General features: G+C 35.2%; 1 protein-coding gene across 1 annotated transcript in view; it reads right to left on the bottom strand.

The window, feature by feature from the left end:
* Positions 1–25,840, bottom strand: part of LOC150095299 (calcium and integrin-binding protein 1-like) — a 59,011-nt gene that overhangs the window by 25,753 nt on the left and 7,418 nt on the right. Inside the window, exons 3-4 of the mRNA XM_090410439.1 lie at positions 13,737–13,836; positions 2,734–2,881 (exon numbers count right to left, since the gene is read on the bottom strand). Coding sequence (XP_090266565.1) covers positions 2,734–2,881; positions 13,737–13,836 — 248 coding nt within the window. The remainder of the gene's footprint in view (positions 1–2,733; positions 2,882–13,736; positions 13,837–25,840) is intronic.

Consider the following 25,840-nt stretch of genomic DNA (forward strand, 5'->3'; position numbering starts at 1 on the left):
AAAAAAAAAAAAAAAAAAAAAAAGATGCAAGGTGTCTGAAAAGTCAGGAAACATGGAAAAATTTATTTTTAAGCAGCAAATACAAACTTGAAAGACATTTTTTAGAATTGTGTTTCCCAAATTTTTCCAAGATTTGGGAAACAATTCCCAGACCTCTTCTTGCCCAACAGCACCCACAGATGGCATCCCTCATAGGACTTTGGACTTCTAGTCTAACTTCTCCACTTACTGTGTTGTGTGTTATTACAATTTTAATATTGTATCCCTGATACAATATTAATATGGCAGAGACAAAATATAGAAATGATTCAACTCTCGATCTCTATTTGTAGAGAGGTAAGAAATGGGTTTATGTAATGTTTTTATTTATTTTTGCATAAGTGATGTGATCTAAACTAAGATTGCTATTTGTCTTATTTCCAACTCAGCTCCAATTCTTTTGCCCTCAGTTGGTTCTGTTAATCCACAATATAAGCAATATTCTAGTCTCTTTCATTCTCTCAATTTTTGCAATATAAATTTCATTAATGCCCTCTGAATTTATAACAATAATGCTGAATGCCTGTTTACTAATACAGGCAATACAGGTAAGTTCTTGCACCAGAACTTACCTGTATTGCCTTTTTGTACTATACTCTACTATTTCACTGGTATTTATTCTACAGCTTTAAAGAATTTAGTGTGCATCATTTGTTATTAGGATTGAATGCTCTGTTACCCAATGTAGGATAAATTATAGCTGCATTGGATTTGGTTTATACATGGGTGGAAAATAACTGTGTCTTATCAGTTACATTAGCAAGAAGAATTTTTGACTTCTTTCAATGCAATAGATGAAATCTAATTTGTTAGCTGACCTTGGTACAATTGTGTAGTTGAGGCCTCTTTGAAGAGGTGAGATTTCTCCATTGTTAAGGTTGTAGCTAGACAGGGCAACCACTTAGCTACTGCTCATTAGTAGTTAGATGCTCCTCAGGACACTGCTTTTTAGTTATTTGTTAATATCCTATTTTAGTCTTAAGAACTTAGCTATAAATTTTTCTTTGTTTTTATACAAAAATGTTTTTTGCAGAGCTGTTAGTGATCCTTTCGAGAATATTTCAAATATTGAGATTTATACAGCTAGACAGTTCTGATTTTACTTTACAACACTGTTTTGGATCAGTTTCAGATTTTTTACACCTCCAGAATTTGTTCCCTCAACAGGGCTTTCTTCATATGGGCATAAATGCAGAGCATGTTGGTTGAAGTGAATTTTCTTTTCAGCTTGATGCAATTAGGGTTGTGGCTAGACAGGGTGATCTGTTGCTATCTCTACAGCTTTAAAAAAGCTAAACAATTAATCAACAAAGAAATTTTAGTTTACCATAGTAACCCACTCCTTGTGGGTTAAGCTCCATAGATTATGACAATTCTTTCTTTCACAGATACATAGCATTCAGAATTCATCATGAAGAATCATGGAGACAAACTCCCATGTTAGAGCAATTACTTTACCTCAAACTAAGAAAATCATACTTGACATTTCGACCACTACATAAAGGTCAAAATATCATACTCAATGTTTCGACCTTTATATTAAGGTGTCATATTAGGCACACATATATATATACACAGATGCAAACACTGCAGTACAAGCCACATCACATACTTCAGTAAGTTACAGCAACTGCTCTGATTAACCATTAACCCTAGCCTGATCTCTGATCAGGGAAGACAAAGAGGAAGAGAAAAATTATATAATAATTTAATTTTTTGTCGACCATGTGACCAACAGAAACTTAAAAAGCTGCTACTGCATTATGTCCACATCCCTAGATTTTATGGTTTTCCAAAAGCACACAAAAATAACATGCCACTGTGGCTGATAGTAGAAGGAATCAACAGTTCTAATTATTATCACTTAGTCAAGAAATTTGTGTTGGCACTTATTGGTAGGTCGTTCCCCCTCCTATATAAAAAACACAACACTTCATAAAAAAAAATTAAGAATGGCATATTTAGTCAGCTTGATGTAACTTGATGTTCCCAATCACCAACACAACTCTTCTACGGAATTAATTTCTACCCACTATCAGGGTCCTATTTGCCCGTATACTTCACTCTAGTTTTATCATGGGCCAACTACTTTATTCCCCCACAACTAACTTTTTATATGGAAGATTTTGAGCAACGAGTTCTAAATTCAGTGAAACTCGGTCTTGCTAAGATATTATATTGACAAATTTCACCATATATAAGTGACAGTAAATCACTTTGAACTAAATGAATTTTAAAAATCAATAATTCAAATTCACCTATAAAGATAAAGATGCACATTTATTGGTCATTCATCAGAAAGTAAAAAAATAGGATTTTCAAACTTAACTTTAATCATATTTTACCAGATTAAAAGAATAGAGGGTAAGATTTGAAGAAGAGACAATCCCTGGACTACATGTGAAGATGTGGTAAAGAAGGGGTGTGAGGAGTAGATTTTTTTATATAAGAGTAGTTGGTGAGTGGAATGTAATGCCAGAATGCATTGTAAATAATATCAAGGTTCAATATGGTAGGCATGTTGCTTGTTCAGTGGGCTCCCATAACAAGTCTACTGACTCCATGGAGGTTACCGTAATAATATTTCAGCTGAAATATAATTAAAGTTATAAAAGGCTGCTTGCTAATTCATCAGTGCTAATTCTGCTAGCATTGTACTTAATTTTTCTTTAAAATTAAGAAGGTTATGCATACCATAAATTCTAAATGCATATTCAGCCTTGACATTTCTGGGGGCATGTTCACTGAAAACAGACATCATATCCAGAAAATCTTCGAAAGTCATCCCTCCATCTCCACTAGATGAAAATATTTTACAAATTCTGTCCCTAAAAGGATTTACCTGAGAAGAAATAAAAAGAAATAAAATGAAAATCACTTTCTCTTGCTTCTGTATTAAGTAATTAAAAAAAAAAAAAAAGAAAAGCTTTAAGAAATCTTTATTAAAGTTATTCAAGTCTTATAAACAAGTTGACTTCATAAACAGAAAATAAACATTTCAAAAGTGTTCTTAATGTGCTTTACAGGTTTTAATTAGTTTGACAGTTTACAAGTTGCTTAACTCCAAAACAAATTAATAAAGATCAATAAAAATGTACTTTAAAATAAATTGTTTCCTATATAAATTACTAATCTCACAAATGATGACTTTTTACTCCCACTCCTAATTAGTTTTAAATTCTTACATGATAACTTGAAATGAGAGGAGTCGTGTTATAAGAAATGCTTTTTAATGGGGGGGGTGAAAGAAATTGGTTGCCCAGCCCCTCCACAATTTAAAGACTATGTTATTTGTAATATAGTTTATGATTCTGCAGCTTGATAAGCATGCAGCATGTAAATATCCTGTAATTTAAAAATTTGGCAAGTGATGAACAGGAATGTGTATATGTGCATCAAATGTAAGCAGTGGGAAATGTTGGGATACAAGTATTTTGATCTCAGGATTTAGCAGCAGTGGATATAGCTTCAGAAATAGATGAATGCCAACTTGTGGATAACAATAATGTATTGGAGGGTTAGGAGAATGTGAAAGATGTACATATGGATTTGACCCTGAGTAGTGACAGAGGAAGGTGGTTGTCTGATGGCCATGAATGTGTATGTGTGTGTGAGAATGTCAACAGAAAGCACAATGTGTGAAGAGAGAGAAAGAGAACTTCTGAGAAAGGAGATAGAAGGAATGAGGGGGGGGGAGGATGAATGAAGAGATCAGGAGGCTTGAGAATAAACAAAATAGGATATGAGAGCGCATGGGAGAGATGGGAAGAGAGAAAGATTGGAAGCAGAAAGAGTCAGGGATGCCAATGAGAGGATGAATGAATCTGTTTGGAGTATCATAAATATAGATTTGATTATTTAGGATGTGTAGAGTAAAGTGCCAGAGAAGTGCTTGCTGGGTGGAATGAAAGAGTGTGGCAATGGCAGTGAAGAGGAGTGAAAATGTAAAAGAGATGATAGTAATGGCCGGTATGAATGACCTGAGATGTAGCATGAATCATGTAGTGTGAATTTGAGGTTGGTGTTAGGGATAGTGCAGCAGAATATGTTTGAGGAAAGATAGTAAGTGTGTTGTCCTGGTATGATAATGAAAGTGGGGGGTGGGGGGAACAGCAGTGATAACAAGTGAGATGATAGTGAGAACATATAGGGAGAGGGGTCTGGAATATGTGGATGCGTGGAGTACATTTGAGAATAGAAGAGAGCTGTATGCAAAAGATGGATTACATTTGAATGCAGAAGGATGCAAACATTTGGAGAAACTGTTGTCTTCAGGATGAGTATGTCCGTGCAGGGAAACTAGAACTGCAAGGGGGAATCTGTAGCAGGGATGGCCTCATGCAAGATAGTGGCTTGAGAAGTGAGAGGATGTACACTATATTACAGAGCTATGTAGAGAATGAGAGGAGTGATAATGGTTATAAGAATACTGGCAATGCACTAGTTTTTCTATATACAAATGCTAGAAGCATTAGGAATAAAGGGAATGGGCTTGTAACATAACAGTGAATCATCATCAGTCTCTCCAAAGAGTGTTGGTATCAGTGAAACTTAGTTAACTGAGGAGAATGTCCTAACAGGGATAGAAATCAAAGGATATAGTAGATTTTGGCAGGATAGGGAAGGTAAATATGGTGAAGTGTTACTCATGATGATATATTCTCTCTTAGAGTAGAGAATCGCAGTGGAAATAACACTAATGGCTTTGAGAGTATATGGTATGAGAACATTTATAAGATAAAATATTTAGTGGGATGTTGCTATAGACTAGAGAAAATATAGATGGTGATGAGCAGGAAATGTTTAGGCAAATCACTTTGGCAAGTGCAAAGTGAATGATCATTATGAGGGACTCCAACTATAGAAACATAAACTCAGAAGAGGAGACCAGTATGAGTATTAAAGGAACTGAATTTTTGGATTTCTTGAGGGACAACTGTCTTAGGCAGCATGTAGTGGAGGGAACACGAAGATCAAGAGCTTTGGATTCGGTTACGGTATCAGAGGATCTGATTGTGACTGAGATATCATATTTGCCCCAGTTAGTGAGAGTGACCATGTAGTCCTGACTTGGAAGATGAATATGCATGTAGAGATATCAAGGCAGAAGGAATTTATGTGTAATTATAAGGTACGAACTATTATAGACTTAGAAACCAGCTTACAATGAAAGAATTTGGAGAGAGAGAAAGAGAGATCGGTAGTGCATGGCAGACACATAAGAAAAAAATGTTCCCAGCAATGGCAGATCGAGTGAAGATAAAGTGGTTTGGAGTCAAATGAATGTCAAGAAAAATTAAAGAGGAATTGTAGCTGAAAAAGATTATGAAAGATGTATAAAGAGAGAGAGAGAGAGGTACAGCAGAACAGTTGTATGAGGAACATAAAGCTAAGGCTAAGAAAGTGACCAGTATTTTAAGGAGAGAAAAATTAGAATATAAGAGACCAGCTCTACAGTTCAAGGAGTTTTTTTTGCAATGTGGCAAAGTAGGAGGAAAAATAATTGATGGAATGCCTTGCTGGATAGAGATGGAACTCAGGTAACCAATGCAGAAACCACATAGTTGCACTATTTAATTATTACTTTATTAGAGTGTTCTATCCTAGTTCAGTAGGCCAAGAAAGGTAAGGAGTAGTAAAGTGTTAGAAGTGAATGAACAGGATGTATTCCAAATACTGAATAAGCTAAATGTCAGTAAGGTGGGGGGGGGGGCTAGATGGAATTCTACCATGTGTTTTAAGGGAATGTGCTGTGGAACTGGGTATGCCATTAACTTGGCTGTTTAATGAAGGTCTGATGCAAAAAAGGTTCCTGGAGAGTTGTAGGAAAGGTGAGTGGAAGGAAGGTAAGATCATTGCATAAAGATGGTGGTGGTGGTAGAATGGAGGTATCACTAACTATAGGCCTGTTTCTTTTTCGTCTGTAGTTGTTAAGATTTTGGAGATATTGGCAAGAACTAGTATACAGAATTGGCAGATAGGGACAATATTATTTATTGCCCTTGTTTGCAACTCATCCAGTGCTCTTGCTACACTTTTACAATAGCAGCAAGAGCACTTGGATGAGGGGTAAGGCATACACTTTTTTTTTTTTTTTTTTTTTGCAAAAGGTGCCACATGACAAGTTAGTTTTTAAGTTGCAGCATATATGGGTTTGATTATCAGGTTCAAAGATTGGATTGGTAACTGGCTTTCTGCTAGATAGCAGAGTTTTATGTAGGGAAGCAGCATCAGGGAACAGGAAGGTTACAAGTGAGGTTTCATACTAGGATCATTACTTTTCAATCTTTATGTCAACTGTCACATGACTACAGGGAAATATTCACCTGTTTACAGATGATGTTTTGCTCTTAAGAGGATTTGAATAAGCTGGAAAAGTGGGAAAATGAATGGGTATATCAGTTTAATGCAACTAAAGGTTTTGAAATTTGGGATCCACAGTCGATATGCTTCATGCTCACTTTATGGAGTTATACTGGAAGAGGTGGAGGGAGCAAAGGATCATGGGGTGACTACAGATAGAAATTTTAAGTTAGATGACATATTGCAACGGTTGTGAAGATATCTCAAAGATATCTCATAGCTCTAATATTGAGGAGGACATTGACCACAAGAGATAAAAGGGTGATGGTCCTATAGTATAAAGCTTTGATCAGACCACATCTGATTTCTTTGCTCAGATCTGAGGTTTCAGAGATGAATAACAAAAATGATATCAGGCTGTACAATTTTGATTATGAAGAAAGGCTGTTGGCATGCAGATTACGACCTCAGCCTATATGATATTATTGAGATAATTAAGCTGAAGGGTTATTATTGGATTAACAATGAGGAGAGTTTTCATATAGTAGAACGAGGGAAAAGAACAAGAACAAGGAAGTTACAAAAGGAAATTGAGTAAACAGGCAAGAAGTAATTTTTTTTAGCATGGAAAGTGGTAGGAGGATGGAATGAATTGCCTGAGAAGAGGTGGGTATAAGCACAAATGGTGGATGAGTTTAAGGAGTGGTATGATGGACTTTGTACTGACTAGTGTTGACCTCCCATGATAAGTCTTGTGACTCCATGGAGGTCAAAAAAATAATAACTATTAATACAAGAACAACTTCATGGAGTCCTTAGACTCATTCAGGGAGACCCTAAATATTACCCAAAACATTATACAATACTTGCACAATATCTTTGATTTGAACTCATTCACAGTTAAGGCACCCACAACACTCTGCCAACCTACGAGTATCCCACTCATTCGCCACTCTCCAAGCAAAAAAAAATCTAGTCTTCACACCTGTGCTAATTAACTACACTCTTCATTTCCAATGATGGCCTCAATAATATCATCCCTTTTTCACCTGGCAATTAATTTCTGTAACCTACAAATCTTCAGCCTGTCCCCATAAGGTGCATTCCATAGAACTGCCAAAATTGTGGTCATCTACCTTTGGATCCTCTCCACTTCCTTCCCATCCCCAAGAAATCCAGGTGACCAGATGTACACTATAATAATATGGTAATACACCACTTTATGATGCTTTGCTTTACGAACATACGCTCACATGATGCTTTTCAATTATGACCAATGCCCACATATGATAGTTTTAGTGACATGATGCTACAGTGAATGAATCAATGTGCAGTATTCATGAACTCTGTTTATTTATGATGTTGTTGCTTGCCACTTTTCTTTTTTGTTTTGGTGTTCTGCTGTGGATTTTACAATTATTATTTTATTCTTGTTAATAATGGCAGATAAAATTCTAAGTAAGGTGCTGTTGCTTCTGGTGAAGAGACGAAGACACAAACATACTAAGATTAAAATTATTAAATTTAGTGATGATGGTATATTGAGCAGTGAGATAGGATGCAGACTAAACTTACATCACACTACTGTTGTTACAGGTGTTAAAAACAAAGTTAAAGTGAAAAAGTACTACACTAGTGTAGTACTTTTCACTAATAATGTGAATTTGGTGCTGTTACCATAAGGCAAAAACTATTTATAATAACTTTTCCTATTTATAAAAATTATTCTAAAATTTTTGTCTGCATATTTGGCATAAATAAATGCTTTGTTTACATCATTTACACACTTACGAGGGGATATCCAAAAAAAACTGGAATCTGAACTTGGCATTTTATAATTACAGATGATGCTGCTAGGCATCGTGAGTGTTCCAGTCTAGTAAGTGGTGTCATCCTGTGTAAACTGGTTGGTTGTTCTGGCTACATTTTTGTTAGTGCTTACAAGCAAGTTTGGTGATTTTGTGATGGCTGACCACAAGGAACAGAGAGTGTGAGTAAAATTTTATTTTCTTTTGAGTAAAACTGCAACTGGAACTATTGTTATGCTTCGGCAAGCCTAGAAAATGATACTTTAAGCAAAACGCACTCTGTCTACGAGTGGTCTTCCCGTTTCAAAAATGGGGACATGTCAGTTGAAGACCAACCACAATCTGGCTGATCTTCGACAAGCAGAAATGATGAAAACATTGAAAAGGTTTGCTAGGAAATCAATAAAGAGCACTGGAAGACCATTGAGCGGGTTTATGAAGAGACAAATTTGTCATTCGTGCCTGCAAAATTTAACAGAAGATTCGTAAATGAAATGTGTCCATTAAATTTGTGTCTCATTTGCTCACAAAGGATCAAAAAATATATATATATAAATAAATAAAAAAATCATGTGAAATCTCCATGTGACTTTTTTTTTTATTCCCATGGATGAAGAAAACCATGAAAGGACAGCGTTTTGTTGATGTGGATGAAGTGAAAGAAAACTCGCTGAAGGCCATAAACAGTATTCCAAACAGTTTCCAACAGTGGAAAAAATGTTGGGAAAAATGCACTGACTCACATGGGGACTACTCTGAAGGAGACTAGAATATGGTATTATAAACTTTAATGAAATTATTTAAAAAAAAAAAAATTCCAGTTATTTTTGGGTATGCCCTTGTATATGACTTGGATAAGTCGTTGGCTGTCGGGCATTGGCCAGTTCTGTATGAAGGAGAGTATCCTGACAAAGTTGCTAACACTGTGCTGCAAGGGGTCTGTTGTAGGACCATTAATAATTTGCATGTTAAAAATATTGGGCCATACTTAACTGGAGGTATGCGATAATTTACAGATGATGCTAGTTGGAGAGAACTAGGAGAATTAAAGAAGATGTTATGATCTTACAGAAAGATCTGAATGGACTGTGTGAGCAAGTAAGTGAGTGAAGATACCAGTTCAATGTTGTGAAATGTAAAGTTTGAAATCTGGTAGACAAGAATCGGATGCAGAGTATATAATTATTACTGGCCTTTCATCAAAAGACATGTCCATCTGAGGTGCCAATTCAAGGTATGAATTCCATTTAATATCCAAATTCATATTTATACCAAGACACACACATAACTAAAACCAAAATGTGTTCCGAGTCAGTTTTTCAAGTCATATACTGACTAATCACCACTGTGGTTGAACCAATATACATATACTAACTAATCACCATTCATGTGTAGAGGCTTAAGTGCTGTGAGGACATCATGTTGGAGACTAATCACCACTGTGGTTGAACCAATATACATACCATGAATTTCACCAATGATATATTGGATAGTTTATGCACACAGCTTATTATCTCCTTCTCACCTTTTTTTTTATCATTTTTTCCCCCATACGTACATATTTACGTATACATAAAAATAATGATATGTTCAACAATGCCAAATTAGAGAATCATTAGACTTACATTTTACTTAACCTATCCTCCAGCTATAACAATAACTATCTAATTCTGTCCCAAAGTTACGCTGATACATTCGCTGATTCTATAATGTGTTGATAAAGGCTATTCCACACATTCTTTACCCAGACAATAAAACATGAATTTTGTATATTTTAACTCTTCTTCTTCTTTGCTACTTTTTGTTATGTACACTAGTACAGCTTCGTTCAGCCAAATGCAGCAAACTCCTAATATCTATCTTATATATGCTTATATAGTACTATTGTATTATAGGTTTATTTTCCATGCTCTTATCAATAATATGACAATCACTTTTTTTTTTTTTTTTTAACTTCTTGAATAGCTATTAACAGTGTTCGAATTCCAAATTCATCCAAACATGGAATACTGTTCTAGCATCTATAATGCAACCTTTTGTGAAAAACTATTCCAAAAAATATGAATTACAGGAGAAAGCATGTTCAAGTTCGATTTCCTCTGCATGATTTTATCTATAGGCTTTTCTCCCCAAACTATTAAAGATACATGTTGATCAGATGTCACTTATTCAATTAAATTCTAAACTTACAAAACAAATTCAGTCATCTCTTCTGCTTCCAAAAAAAGTACAAATTCTAATAATACTCGCTAAGAAATTATATTCTTGTTTTATCCTTTATCCAAGTGTAAGCAAACAAAGTTTGTGAATGAAACACATTCATGACTAGACTTTGTATACAGAGGATAAATGACTTCACATTCAAGTGCTTTTGTATCCCATAATACAATCTATTAAACTCTTTTAGAAGTGTACAATGCTATGCATTATGGGAGAGGCCATTACCCAGACCAGTTTGACCTTTACTGAGGTACTGTTAAAGTGTGTGTGTGGGGGGGGGGGTTAGAGTGATCTACAAGATCACTCTAAACTCATCATTCCTGACCTGAATCATTGCTTGTGATTCAGATTTTAGCCTGTCACTGGCTCAACTCAGTGATAGGCTAAAACTTGACACTGAGCAGAACTGCTCTATTCTAGAAAGCAAGCAAGCCCAAAGAAGAACATTATTAAATGTCATCAGTGGGAGCCAGATCTAGAAGAGATACCAAGATTGAATCAGAAGATTAATGTGGAGGTCATATATTTCCCACATACAAATAGTAAAAAGGTGCATCATCTTATTATTAAAATTCTATGGAATAATAAAAAAAAAGATGTAAGAAGTTTTTTTCATGTGGTTGCAAATCAGATTAAACTTGCCAAGAAATGATATTCTTGTGCTTTGTATTAGTAGTTTGCATCATGTGCAAACTTTGTTTGCTTACATTTAAATAAAAGATAAAACAAGAATATAATTTCTTGGCAAATTTAATCTGATTTGCAAACCAAGTCAAAAAAAACTTTCCAAAATTTAATGCTAAAATGTTTCTTCTTTCTTCCAGACTTTCTAACCATCCATAGTACTCGCATATGGCCTAAACAACTTTTTGTATTCAGATTTGCTATTTAATAACTCTCACTATAATAAATTTAGTTTAATCCTTTATCCAAGTGTGAGCAAACAAAGTTTGCACCTGAAAGTATCTTCAGACTGGAGTAAGGTGGTATAACACCGGGCAACTCATTTATTAAACTAAATTTATTATAGTCTAACCAAGTGAAAAATAAACTTTCAACATCTTTCTCTAAATCCAGAATAATTTAATAAAAAGGTGGCACACCGTTTGGCAACTTCTATAGGTAGAGATGACCCTACTAATGCTTCTGCCTGGTATCTCCACTTGGACCTGGCTCCCACTGAAGAGACCTCAATAAAGGTCAAAACTAGACTGGGTAGTGACCCTTCCCTTAATGCATAACATTATACATATCCGCAAGGAGATGTGTTTTGCATTATGGGAGATACTGAGATAGGAGTGATGTTAGCCTGCTCCACCTTTGCAATGAGTTGCCCAATGTTGTACACCTTACCCCAGTCCTGAAGATACTTTCAGGCGCAAACTTTGTTTGCTCACACTTGGATAAAGGATTAAACTAAATTTATTATAGTCTAACCAAGTGAAAAATAAACTTTCAATAACTCTCACTCTTAAGTTAGCAATTCAATATGCACACAAAATGAACACAACAGGATTAGGCTTCTGTTTCCTGCAAAAAAATTCTGTTTTAAAGTTCTAGAACTCTGAAACATAACTGTACAATTGCTAAAAGATTGCATTATAGCAACTCAACATGGTGTGCCAACCTGGATATTAGTTTCTTTTTGTCAACTATCTATCCCACCTCACTAAAAATATTCCTGATTAACAAATGAGGTGAAATGATCTATTATCACCTTGAAATGAAGTTCCTAAATTCATTATCACAAAACATTTGAATACCAAGAATGAATGGGAAAACCTGAATTTGAGTTTACTCTGTTCAATTGAATTCCCTTTGTACTGCAAACATACCTACAGTAATACACCTTCTGTCCAAAAAAGAAACTGAACTTTTGATAGAAAATAAAACAGGCCAATTATAATTATTCAAATCATTTATTTCAATCAATATACTCTCCCTCAGCTTCGATACAACGTTTGGCACAGTCAATTAATTCGTTAAATGAGTTTTTTATATCGGTTTTTGGGATATTGTTCAGGGTCATGATTACTACTGCTTGAACGTTTTCAATGGTGTTGTATCGCTTTTCTTTCATCGGCAAATGAAGTCGGGGGAAGAGAAAGGAGTCACAGGGTGCTAAATCAGATGAATATGGTGAGTGATCCAACACACAAACTTGGTTTTTGCTCAAAAACTGTCTCACAATGAGATGGTGCATTATCGTGCAAAAGTGGCCAGCTGCCTGCATCACGATATTCATGCTGTATGTGACGAATTCTCACTATCAATCGCTTCTAAACTTCGAGATAAAACTCACCATTGACTGTTTGACCAGGCAGAACGAATTCTTTGTGGATAATGCCCTTGGAATCGTAGAAAGAAATCGGCATTGTCTTTACTTTTGACTTCCCCAAGCGACTTTTTTTCGGATGCCACTCTTCTGGCAGTCTCCACTCAGCACTCTCTGGCACTTTGTTTCAGGCTCATACTCAAAACACCCTGTTTCGTCACCAGTAATGATCGTTTCAAGGAAATTGAGTCCTTACGAGTAGTTTTAATGAGGTCCTTGCAGTGTTCAATTCGATATTTTTTTGGTTGTCGGTCACCTTGTGGGGAACAAATAACAAATTCATCTTCAATCACTCTCATTGACAATTTCAGATTTTCTTTGATGAAATCATGCACTTTTTGGATGTTAACTTCGCTCAGTCCAGTTATTGGACGGCCCAGCTTTTCGTCGTCCTCAACCACTTTGAAATCACTTAAAACCACTCGTAAACTTGAGTACAAGATAAGCATTCATCACCGTATGCTTTTTGAAGCATTTGATGTGTTTCCGTAAAACTTTTACCAAGTTTAATACAAAAGTCAACCACAGCTCTCTGCTTGAAACATCATTTTTCGACCGTTTGTCAAAACATACTATCACTCTTGGCACTATAACTCAGCTTCTAATGAAACAAATGTCATAAACAGTTGACACAATACTAATGAAGGTTGCCACTTTCGACAACAAAGAGATACAACAGGTGGCGCCACTCGTTTCTTCTATTTTCGAAAGGTTCGGTTTCTTTTTGGACAGAGGGTATTAATGCTACTGTCAAACTTAAGGAATCATGCAAAGATTTATTTAACAGTATTTCCTTGTCATCAGAGTGCTCTCTTTCGCTCTCTCTTTCACACACACACACAATATTCAGAAGGTGTTGATCTTTTTCCAGCTGACAAATTTAATTCTGCTAAATGTACAGTTCAACTACAAGAAAAAATATATTAATTACATTTTAATGTTTGTTTGTTTGTTTTTTCAACAGAATAATCATCCATAAATATTTCAATACAGGACAAAAATTTCAATATAAGACTATCTTGCAATATTACCCTTAATTCAGGCATTGTTAACATTGTCTCCATTGGCAGTCTGGTATTTATATCATTCTGAACAGCTTTTGGATCCAATTTTACAAACCGCTCATATGCACTACAGAAGAAGTGAAATTATTCATATATTTTCAATAATAAAACCTCAACTATATAGGAGTGTCTAAAATATTTTTATTTTAAAATTTAATAATTAAGAAATTTATGTGCAAAGAGCTATCAATATCTTGAAAAACTGGAAATGCAAGTGGCGACAGCTTTCCAATAGGACAATACTGCTACTAAGTTTTACTAGCAATCTCTACAACTAAGAGCTTCATGATAAAAGCATAAATAAGACATTTACAAAAGAATGATGAATACATGAAGTAAACCAATTCTGCCATCACAAAACTTCATTCTAAGATTCTTTCTTTATTATTATTATTATTATATTATTAAGGACTTCCATGGAGTCATAAGACTCATCATTGGATGCTCATTTTAAACAACACAAGGTCTGTTGTTTAAAGTACAACAGACTATGTGATGTCATCATCATCAAATTCCTGCCCTGTACCCTCAAGGGGTGTACAGGATATGATAGTACTACATGAAAAATTTACATCATTACTAACTTCCTATTTACAATTTTTTTCCAAATCAGTTTGTTTCTTGTCACGACTCCAACATTATCTGATCTTATATTTCTATCATCTAAAACACTTTGTACTATATCAATCCACCTATATCTTAGTCTTCCTCTGGGTCGTTTTGCTGCCAACCTGGCAGAGAACACTTGTTTTGCTAATCTTTTCTCGCCCATTCTATTTAAGTGACCATACCACATGAGATTAGCTTTGCTAACACATTCCTGGATGCTGACAATGTCAGGTTCTTTCCTAATATCACCATTTTTAATATGATATTTCCATTGATGTCTGTTCATGCCTCTAATCTTTCTCATGACTCTCATATCTGCGGTCCCTAGTCTTTGGTCAGGTGTTTTACTTCTGACCCAGCTCTCAGATCCATAAGTTAAAACTGGTTTGAACACTGTCTTGTATACAGCTAATTTAGTGTTCCGACTAATTTCTCTCTTATTCCACATGAATTTATTCAATCGACTTCCTGCCATACCAGCTTTGTTGATTCTGTTGTCTATTTCCACATTTAATTTACTATCCTCACTAAAAATCGTGCCAAAGTAGCTGAAATGTTTTACTTGTTCCACAGGTTCTCTGTTCACAATGCAGTTGACATTTTCAATGATTCTACCTATTTTCATTGTCTTTGTCTTTTTATTGCTGACCTTCATACTATCTATTACAACAGTTATTCAATTTAGTCAGGGAATCTTGCAGACTTGTAGCGGATTTATTTAGAAGTATAACATCATCTGCATAAAGCAAAAAGCTGAGATTAACATCTCCAATTTTGTAATCATGTTTAATACCACTTTCCTTTATAATGTGATCCATATAGATAATGAATATCAGAGGGGATAATGTACATCCTTGTCTCACACCAGATTTAACATTAAACCATCTTCCTGTACTTCCTTCAATTCTAACTGCTGACTTACAACTCAAATAAAGACTAAGTATAGCTTGATATAATGTCCCATTGACACCACATAATTGTAGTGTTTTAAATAGCTTTCCTCTTGGCACTTTGTCATATTGCTTTTCCAGATCTACAAAACTTAAATACAGATCTTTGTTATATTCCCATGCTTTCTCAACTATTTGTCGTAAAGTGAAGATCTGATCATGACATCCTCTATTTGGCCTGAATCCAGCTTGTTCTTCACCAAGCTTTTCTTCCACAATTCTTCTCAACCGTTTCTCAAGTATACATGCATTAATCTTACCAGGAATACTCAGTAGGGAAATATCTCTGTAATTCTCACATTCAGTTTTATTTCCCTTTTTATATATGGGTACTATGAGAGCTCTGGTCTAGTCATCCAGAATTCGTCAATCTCTCCAGGCCTTCTGAATTATGCAGCACCACTGCAAGACATTTACATCTCCATACTTGAGCATTTCTGGTCGAATATCATCTACTCCTGCTGCCTTTCCACAATTCAGGCTTTTGATGGCTTTTTCTGCTTGAAGTATGGATATGTATTCATGACTTCATGCCTGTTGAGTGTTTTTTACCACTGTGCTGTCATCACTGCTTATTTCATTTAGCAATTTTTCAAAGTAATAATTACTCCATACATCAAGGATACCTTTTTTCTCCAATTTCCATGTCACCTTTATCATCTTTAATTCCTTTTACGGCACTCTTTCCTCCATTCCTAAGCTTCTTCAACATCTTCCAGAATATTTTGCCACCTTCTTGATATTTATTTTCTATATTCTTGCCAAAGTCCTCTCATGAATTTTTTTTAGCTAGTTTTACACAGTATTAGCATTCTTGCATTTGTCTCTGTATTCTCTAAGAGAACGAGCTGACTTATTTGCCATGAACTTTTGATATGCTTTCTTTTCCTTCACCGCCTCTTTAACTTCCTGTGTCCACCATGGAGTTCTAATTTTTCTATCCTTGCAGACAATCTTACCACATGCCTCTCTAGCTGAATCAATCATGGTTTTCTTCAAGGCTTGCCACTGAATCTCCAAGTTTTGGTTCCTGTTCTCAAACTATTTCATTTTTTCTTCAATAATCTTTGTGTATTTTAGTCTACAGTTCACCTCTGAGAGCTGCTCAACTTTTATTTGCTTTAAAACTTTCTTACATGTTATTCTTTTCGATATGAAATATGTATGGATATGTATTCAATTTTATCCTGCTCAAGACTAAATAGTGATCACTTCCAATTTCAAATCCTCTGTACACTCTGATGTCCTGCACCAGGGAGAAAACATCACTATGAACAATAACATAGTCAATGAGACTTTTCTTATTCCTTGTCTCAAAAATGTGCACAAATTCACATGGAGAGAAGACTCCATGTGAATTTGTGCACATTTTTATGTTGGAACATGGTGTTTAATAACCAGTCCATGTCCTGAGCAGAAATCCAACAGGTATTTGCTATTATTATTAGATTTGCTCTTTTCTCCAAGTTTTCCCAAAATATTTCTGTATGTCTGATAATCATTTCCTACTCTGCTATTTAGATCACTAACAAGGACCAACTTTTCCTTTTTCATTGTGTCAGTTGCTTTCTCTAAAGCCTCAAAAAATTCCTCCACTTTTACCTTAGTAGAACCTTATATGGGACCATAGGCACAAATAAGTCTCATTGTCTACCTGCCATTCAAGAAGATTAGCCTCGTATTTAGTGTTGAATACTATGGCTACTCCTTCTTTTCTTGATTGTCATTGCCTGAATATAAGATTTTGTATTTATTGATCAGAAAGATCTCACCAGTTTTGTCTTTTTTGTTTCAGTCACTCCTATTATGTCGATCTGGTACTTATCTAATTCCTCAGCTAGCTCCATTTCTTTGCCATTCAGGCTTCTTATGTTGATAATACCGATCTTTAACTCTAGTGACGTTTAGTTGAATGTTTTTTCAGATTTGTTCTAGTAGCTGTCTTTTCGATGTTCGGCCAGGTTCTTTGGCAAAAACAACGGGGTTCTTGTTTAACCAGGCAACGCCCTAGCCGGCATGAAATTTTGTCATGTTGTACAATCATTTTGTATTTTGGTTTAAGCCAATAAGAATACAATTTGGTTGGCTAAATTCCAAATTGCCAGCCCATCCTCATTTGTTCAGTATCCAGGTAGATACTGTTAGATCCTGAATGAAGAATTTTTGTAAAGAAACTATTCATTGAGGATTTAACGAGTTTAATATAACAGCTGAAAGAGAAATTTGTACTCCAGCAGAAGATAAGGAAATTATTTACTGTATATAAGAATAAATGTATCTCTTTATGTAGATTTATAAGATTCAATGTTGTCTATCCAAAAATCATTTGTGTGTTAATTATAGTTATATTAAGGCATTCTGTATACAGTGAATGGCTAAGTAAGGTTGTAAACAATAGTCCAAAGGTCACGTGTGAGCCATCCTGCTTGACCATAAGGCTTGAAGCAAGGGCTTATGCAGAAGGTGACTCTAGCTCACTTTCCTGGAAAAGAGCACTTGAAGAGGAGAAGGAGCATAATGGATCAGTCAAGGAGCACTGAGGAGAAGTGCTGTGTGGAAACGACAGCAGAAAAGAGGGAGCAAGGAAGAGAGAATAAATGGGGTATTCCAGGCAAGAAATGGTAAAGTACAGAACTTTATTATCTACTTCCCAATTATGTTAAAGATAAGAAAATCGTTATGTATTGGTCTAATGTGGACAGATTATCAGAGAACTTTAAGTGATCATCTTAATCTTATATTGGCAGATTTCCATTAGACAAGTTGTCTGGAAACGTTTATAGATGAGTGTGACAAAATTTAGTGTGTGAGACTAAGATTGTAGACAGAATTGATTAGAAGTTCATAGTATTTATATTATGTGTATTTATGTTTATCTTAAGGGAAAGTGTTATTATTGATATGCCATAGTGTTTACTTGTTTCTCCTAGTTCGATTTAGTATGATATTGAATTAATTGAGTGTGTGATATTTTATAATTGTAAATGTTTAAGGTCCCATCTTCCTGAGCCTTGCCTGAATATGAAATCAAACTACCACTCATAAACTCGAACCTAAACGGGAGGGAATAGAAAGTATATTGTGTTAGATTAGAGGTCATGACTGCAAGCTGAGATTTACATAGCCGTAGTTGAGTGTTTGTTTAATGAGTATGAGCATAAAGTTCTGGGAAGGTCTATCTGAATAAGAGTCCCTTCTATCCTAGGATATTGGCTGGTGCAGCTTTAAAAAATAAATTCGTCGATATCTGAAGAGGAGGCTGTCCGAGATAGAAATTTCAAAGGATTCATTCTTAATTAAGGAATAACCTTTAATAGTTAGAATGAAAACGTGACAAAGTTTTAGAAATCGACCTGTGACACAGATTAGCTTTCCCTATGAGAGTGAGTGCACAAGAAGTGAGTTGAGCGTCTAAGTTTGCTGTAAGTGGAGGGACTAGGTCTTGTTGAAAGGAAAAATTTATATTAAGAATAACAACTAAAGAACCAAAGAAAAAAACAACAACGACATAACAATACCCAACAGGATACACTACAAGAAGGTGAGGATTGGACATTAGGTCAGAAGCCCTGGTCGTTTCTCCACATTCCTTTAAAGGCTATGTGGAGGTCTCCTCTCACTTATATAGCTTTGACCCTTAAGCACCCCATTTTGTGATGTATATTTCTTAAATCCATTAACTGTTTGTGCTCTCACTACCTTATTAGGCAATGAATTCCATGGTTCAACCATCTTGCATGTAAAAAAGCTGCTCCTCACCCTCTTACTAACCACTTCTATTTGTAACTTCCAGAGATGGCTTATTGCTCCTTCCTCTTGATATATGATATGAAAGAACTCCCCAGGATCAACCATGTAACTACCTCTCAACAGTTTAAATATCTTAATCATATAACCTCTCCTTCTTCTAGAAGCCAAACTCTGCAGTCTGCATGTCCTCAGTTTCTTCTCATAGATAACAATGTACAGTCCTGATATCATTTTTGTTATCTGCATTTGCACCCTCTCCAAAGTTAATTTATCTCCTTCAAATCCATGTGACCAAATCTGAGTACAATAATCCAGATGTGGTCTGATCATGGCTTTATACAATGAAACATAACTTGTCTATCTACCTCTGCTGATCAGTGTCCTCAGTAGTGCAACAATCCTCTGGGTTATCTATACCAGCGCTTCCCAAACTGTAGGCCGCGGTCCCCCTTGAGGGGTCGTAAGTTTTGTTGAGGAGGCCGTGAAATAATGAAAACAAATTTAAAATGTTTTAAGACTAAGTAGATTTTTTTTAATCTTAAAAGAAACGTATTTAATTTTTATTATTTCTTTTTGTTCTTTTTTATATTTTAATGGAAAAAATCACACATTGATGTTGGTTCACAAATTTTGCTTCTTGCTTATTTCGGTGATTAACGAATATTAGTAAATATATGCTTATTCATATAAGTTTCATTTCAAAGATATTAATAAGAAACACAAAAAAGATTATAAACGCAAAATCTTGAATATAAATTTTATTGAATATAAATACAATAAATATTATAATAATATATGTCTATATTACGATTTTTTTTCGATGGGGATGTGAAATATTTTAATTTTCCCAAAAGGGGCCTTGTCATCCATAACTTTGGGAAAGCACTGATCTACACCACCTTTGCAATATGTCCCCTAAACTTCAAGTTTATATCAATCACCATACTAAGTCCCATGCCTCCTCCACTTCCTCTAGTAGAGTTGATCCAACAAGAGTATGCAGCTTCTTATCAATGGATTCCAAACTTTATTACCTTACGTTTAGTTGGATTAAAGTGGTAACCTCATTCATTTGACCTTCAGTCCAGCTCATTCATATCCTCTTGAAGGGCTATCACATCAGCACTATTACTAATAACACTTCCCAGTTTTGCATTATCTGCAAACAACTGAATATCTCTCTGAAATTTATTGACAATGTCATTGATATAAAGACTGAACAAAGAAACATATCAGAAGATTGTGTATTGCATGTGAAGAAAGCCTTAGGTGTTGTTCATTATTTATAATAATGCTTAACAGTACAACAAACACCAAGAAGAAAAAATACATTTATTAAACTCACTAACGTTTTGCTACTCAGACACTCAGCACTAAGTTAAGTAATTGTAGAAACAGCTTAATGTTCTTACATGGCACGAATAACTACAAAGTTAATTTACAGAAGTCTGGCAATTAGGTCTTAAAATGATAGTCTCCCAGATCTTTGGTAAATTAATGCAACCATACCTGTTGAGGTTGGGAGAGTGCTTCATGGCTGATGCTGATTCTAAGAATAGCCTCTCAGATCTGTAACATGTCTATGTAATACATCCACATATCCAGGGTGGTTTGACATAATAAGCGAGGATGTAACTTTTTAAGATAATTTGTACACTGTTTTGTGTATTTGTGTATTCAAGGTACCTAAAATTCACAAACCCAATACCCCCTCCCCCTTTGTCTAATAGTAGATAACATAGACTGTCCAACCTACAAACTGGCTAAACATTTATCCAAATCACTTTCCTTCCTTAAAGGCAGTTCTCCCTCATCTATTAAAAATTCTTTGGACTTTAAAACATTAATAGAAAATCAAACTCTGACAGATTCTGACATCATGGTCAGTTTCAGTCACCCCTCACTTTTGCTAATGTACCTTTTGACCGAGACTCTTGACCTTATTAAGCTACATCCCCCCCCCCCAAAAAAAACATAATAGAATTATTCAGATTTATCATATATGCAAGTTATTTCCTATGGAAAGTAAACATGTACAAACAGCTAGATGGGATTGCAATGGATTCCTCTCCAACAAACTTCTATGTGGAGCATTTTGAAAACCAAGCGCTCAACACAGCAACACTACTAAAACCAACAGTTTGGCTGTGCTATATTGATGATGTTTGCTGTTTAATTTCATGGTCCAGACACATTAGATACATTTTTAGTGCATCTTAACAACCAACATCCTAAAATAAACTTTCCCATAGAAAAAAGAAAGTAATAATAGTCTCCCCTTTTGAGGTACACTAGTGACATGACTTCCTAATGGTTCATTCCATCTACAGAAAACCTTCATATTGATAGGTATTTACATAAACAATCACATCACCACCCTTCTCAACAGTATTGCATCTTCAAAACACTTATTTATTGAGCTAGGGCCATTTGTTCAAATGACACAGCCCTTGAAACTCATCTCAGGGACCTTTGCAACACCTTTTTAGCCAATGGCTACAGCCCATATAAAATAAATAAAATATAATATGCAGACTCCCATCCCTCTTATACCCAACACACAATTCAGCTAGCTACTTCCATATATTCTCCTAAAGATTAACCACATCCTCTTGAACATCCTGGAGTGTATAAAGTTCCTTAAGCTTGCAATTTAACCTACTTTGGACAGACTGGTAGATCAGTTAACATCTGCCTTGAAGAACACAAAAATTACTTCTGAGATCATCTGTATGGCAAGTCAGGATTGGCAGACCATGATAGGATGTAATATAGAAAAATTTCTATATTACACAGAAGTCGTTATAAGTTTGAGGACATTCTTAGAATAAAGCATCAGCCATGAATCACTCTCCCAATCTTAGCAGTAGTGCTGCATTCATTTACCAAAGATCTCGTCTGGCTATTAGGTCTTAAAATGATAGTCTCCTTCTCTAAATTAACTTTGTAGTTATCTGACACATAGCGGGCACCATAAAGAACACTAGATGTCAATTACAATTTAAATTTTTTCTACAATTACTTAGTTTAGTGCTGTGTGCCTGTTGAAGTTATTATTATGCTCTGATGATGCTGGTAGAAAACCAATGAAATGTTAGTGAGTTTAATAAATATATATTTTTGCCCTCTTGGTGTTCATTATATCATTAAGCATTATTATGTATTGCACAATTAACAGATTCCATCACTGCAGAAAAAGATGTGGAGTGAAAATGAAGATCAGTAATACTGTGCGCGATTAATACTGCATGTGTAGAAGTTACTAATATTCCAGTTATGTACTGTATTGGTGAATGGTGGCTTATGTAGTGTGTAGGTGTTTAGAGTATCCTTCTACGATGAGTCCTTGGACTGCATGGAGATGTCACGTGACAAAAATTCTGTTTCAGCCCAACTGAAACAGAATCCCAACTTTAATCTGTTCATCATATTCAAAATAGATACTCCTGAAATGTGTCTTTGCTTCAGGAAATAAGCAGAAGTCCAATGGAGCCAAGTCCAGACTGTATACAGGATGTTTCACAACTATGAAGTGAACAATAGCCATTCAAGAGATTAGATATGAAGTTGTGGAACATCATCTTTACATTCTGGACTGAGTTTCAGACTCCTGGTTATTTCCTAAATTGACAAGACATCTCAAAAGTAAGAGCCTGTGTAGCTCAGTGGATGTGGCATTTGCACACCATCGCGCTAGGCCGCACGAAGGAAGTCTTGGTTTCGAGTCTAGTCGGCGACTAGAGGAAATTTTTCTAAGCCTTTTTTCGACCGGTTCCCGAGTTAGTCGATCTCTGGCACGGGCAAGCAGGTTTTTCCTCCCGGAAACTCGGGTTTTTCGTCCTGTAAACTCAAGAAAATCGACCGTAGAACCCACATTATTTCAGACATTAAATATATTGTGTTAGAGTTAGAGACCACGAGATGGCGGCACATTTGAGCCGTCTCTCTTCACTGCGTACCGCTTAATTAGTGATAGCCTTGGGCCATCTGTCTCTGATTGGGTACCAGTGGAGATTGAACTGCCTACTCAGTCTCCAAAAGTTAGATAGGGCTAAATGGCCTCGCCTACTCCCGTATATACGGGAATAAAAAGGCGTTAGTTGATTTTTTTTTTTTATCTCAAAAGTATCCTTTTGAAAATGAAGAGGAAAGTTAAAGCTGGGATGAGAAAATAGTTCTGAAAACAACCTGAAGAGTTTTACTACAATAGGTATGAAAACCTCGCTACATGGCAGAGAAATGTACTGAAAGAGAGGGCAACAATGTTGAAAAATAGCATATAAAAATAAAGCAGACACTTCAAACTATAATTTTTTTTATTCATCTTGAACATAATTCTTACATTTCTTTTGGTGGAGAGCTATCATAATAGAGGCACTACTCTCAGAACACTCTCATATTATAATAAATAAATAAATTAATTAATTAATTAATTTGCTAATGCCTTTTATTCCCATAGGGAGTAGGTGCTATCTAACTTTTAGAGACTGAAGGACAGTTAAAATCCACCATAAGTCAATCAGTGTTGGCTGGCCCAAGACTATCACTAATTTTCAATGGCATCTGGTGAAGAGATGGTAGACAAGTGCTGCCACCTCATGGTGACTAACACAGTATATTGTTGCCTGAAATAATGTGAGTTATTCAGTCAATTTTCTTGAGTTTACAGGATGGAAATTCCTGCTTGTTATTGCCAGAGATCAACTAACTCAGGAACCGATCGAATAAAGGTTTAGAAAAGATCTTCTAGTCAGCAACTAAAATCAAACTCAGGACATCTTTTTTTTTTTCAGGTGGCCTGGTGCCTATGGATGCAAATACCACTTTCACAGGGCTACACAGGTCTCCTCTCATATTATCTTTTCTTTTTAATAATTTTCAATGCCAAGATTATTAATAATAATAAATAATAAGATTAACATATTAATAAAACATATCATTTCAAAACTATAAAAACAGAAAAAGATTAATTTAATTTCAAATTTCAAATATGAAAACAAAATTTTAAAAGGAAAAAAGTCTGCCTGATTAATCTGAAAATAAATGCTACCCCCCCCTTGCTCTTTCTTTCTCTTTCTATATTTCCAAACCAGTCAGTGAAGAAGATATATATCTTCTATGCTGAATGGTTTGCACAGCATTTGCTAATTTTATGATTTTTTTTTTTATGGTGAAGACCTCAAAGGTCACTTTGAATGATTTTTATCTGCTTGTTTTATGATGGTTTTATATATATGTGTGTTTGTGTGTGCACACGCACACAAAGAAAAAATGAAAATCTGCTGCTTAATGGTACAAGAATTAATTTCTGCTTAACTTATACAAGAGATGTTAACTGTGAAATTATACTATGCTTTCTGAATTATTTCTCAATAATGTGTAATCAAGGAATAACATATGAAGACAATCTGGAATTGTTATATCCATGAAAATTTGTTATATATACTGTGTATATATTGGACGTGCCCTTCTTAACAACAGAAATAGCATTTGCATTCAGCAAAATTTCCATAGCATTAAGTGAAAATAATGTCATGTTACTTTTCCAGCATCACAATAATAGGTGTGACATTCCAGAAAAAAACATTAATGTTTGAATCGGAGTGAACATCCATAATCTATAAAAATATGTTATTATGGAAATACACAATTTCAAATAAAATTGTGTATTTTATTTGAAATCTGATACTCGACAATCTAACATGCTTTTCAACTATTTTTTTCTGGAGAGAGGGGAGATTTCCTTTAGATTCAAAAGGCATATTTGAAATAAATTTCTACTCCATTGTCTGAAGTGAAATTTCAAAAAAACTTATCTGGGAAATGCTAGCTTTGTAAATTCTTTTTCATACAGGTCAACATTTCATAATGCACTCTGAGAATTGTTAAGCACAACTTTAAACCAAATGATAAAAGTTTCACTTGATGGTGGAAAAGAGTAAAATAACAAATATGCTTGGGGATCACTAAGTAAGTGATAATCATATCTTCAATTATATCTTATATGTGTCTGTACCTGATCCTGATTTATGCTCACACATAGATCCACACTTCACCATGCAGGCATTCGAAACCTAAATCCTATGGAATAAGTTGCTTAATCCTTATTCCAGGAGTGTCTTATATCTGTAGATGTGTGTGAATTCTAGGAGGCCAGTTTGCCTGTTCAGAGGGATAAAAAAAAAACCCTGAGTTTCTGGGTGAAAAACCTCTACCTCTGTATGAGACCAGCTAACTCACTTTTAACAAAAGAGATCAGATAAAGGTTCCTCACGTAATGGATGGAAATCAAACACAGGTCTTTCTGCCCAATGAGCTCTTTATGCCAAATGAGCTATGGAGACTCACACATGTCTATACACTGGTCTCAAAATTACTGCTCTACCAGAGTCTGGTATTTAAATTTATCCCAAAGTAATTTTTTTTACACAAGGAAGTTGGTGCACTCTGGTGATACTACCTGTAAAGGCATGGTGAACTTACCATAATCTTGTGCAAGTTTCCTCTTCCACAGAAATCCTTCTCTCAGCCATTCTCAAGCTTATGTCCTTTAGAACTACAGCAACACTAAGTAGGATGACCTACAGGAGTTCCATTCTATAGTCAGACTGGATCAAGTCTTTGTTCTCACAATGGCATTTATGACTAGCCTTTACTCACATAAACACATCATATCAATAGCTTCCTCAGTCACCAAAAAACTTGTCATCCTTTTCTGCTCAAGTTGTTACTTTTCACCCATCTAATTACTAACTCTGTAAT

The sequence above is a fragment of the Typopeltis vanoorti genome, chromosome 20 (genome assembly GCF_054136105.1).
Source record: "Typopeltis vanoorti isolate ZY-2024b chromosome 20, IOZ_Tvanoo_1.0, whole genome shotgun sequence".
Taxonomy (NCBI): domain Eukaryota; kingdom Metazoa; phylum Arthropoda; class Arachnida; order Uropygi; family Thelyphonidae; genus Typopeltis; species Typopeltis vanoorti.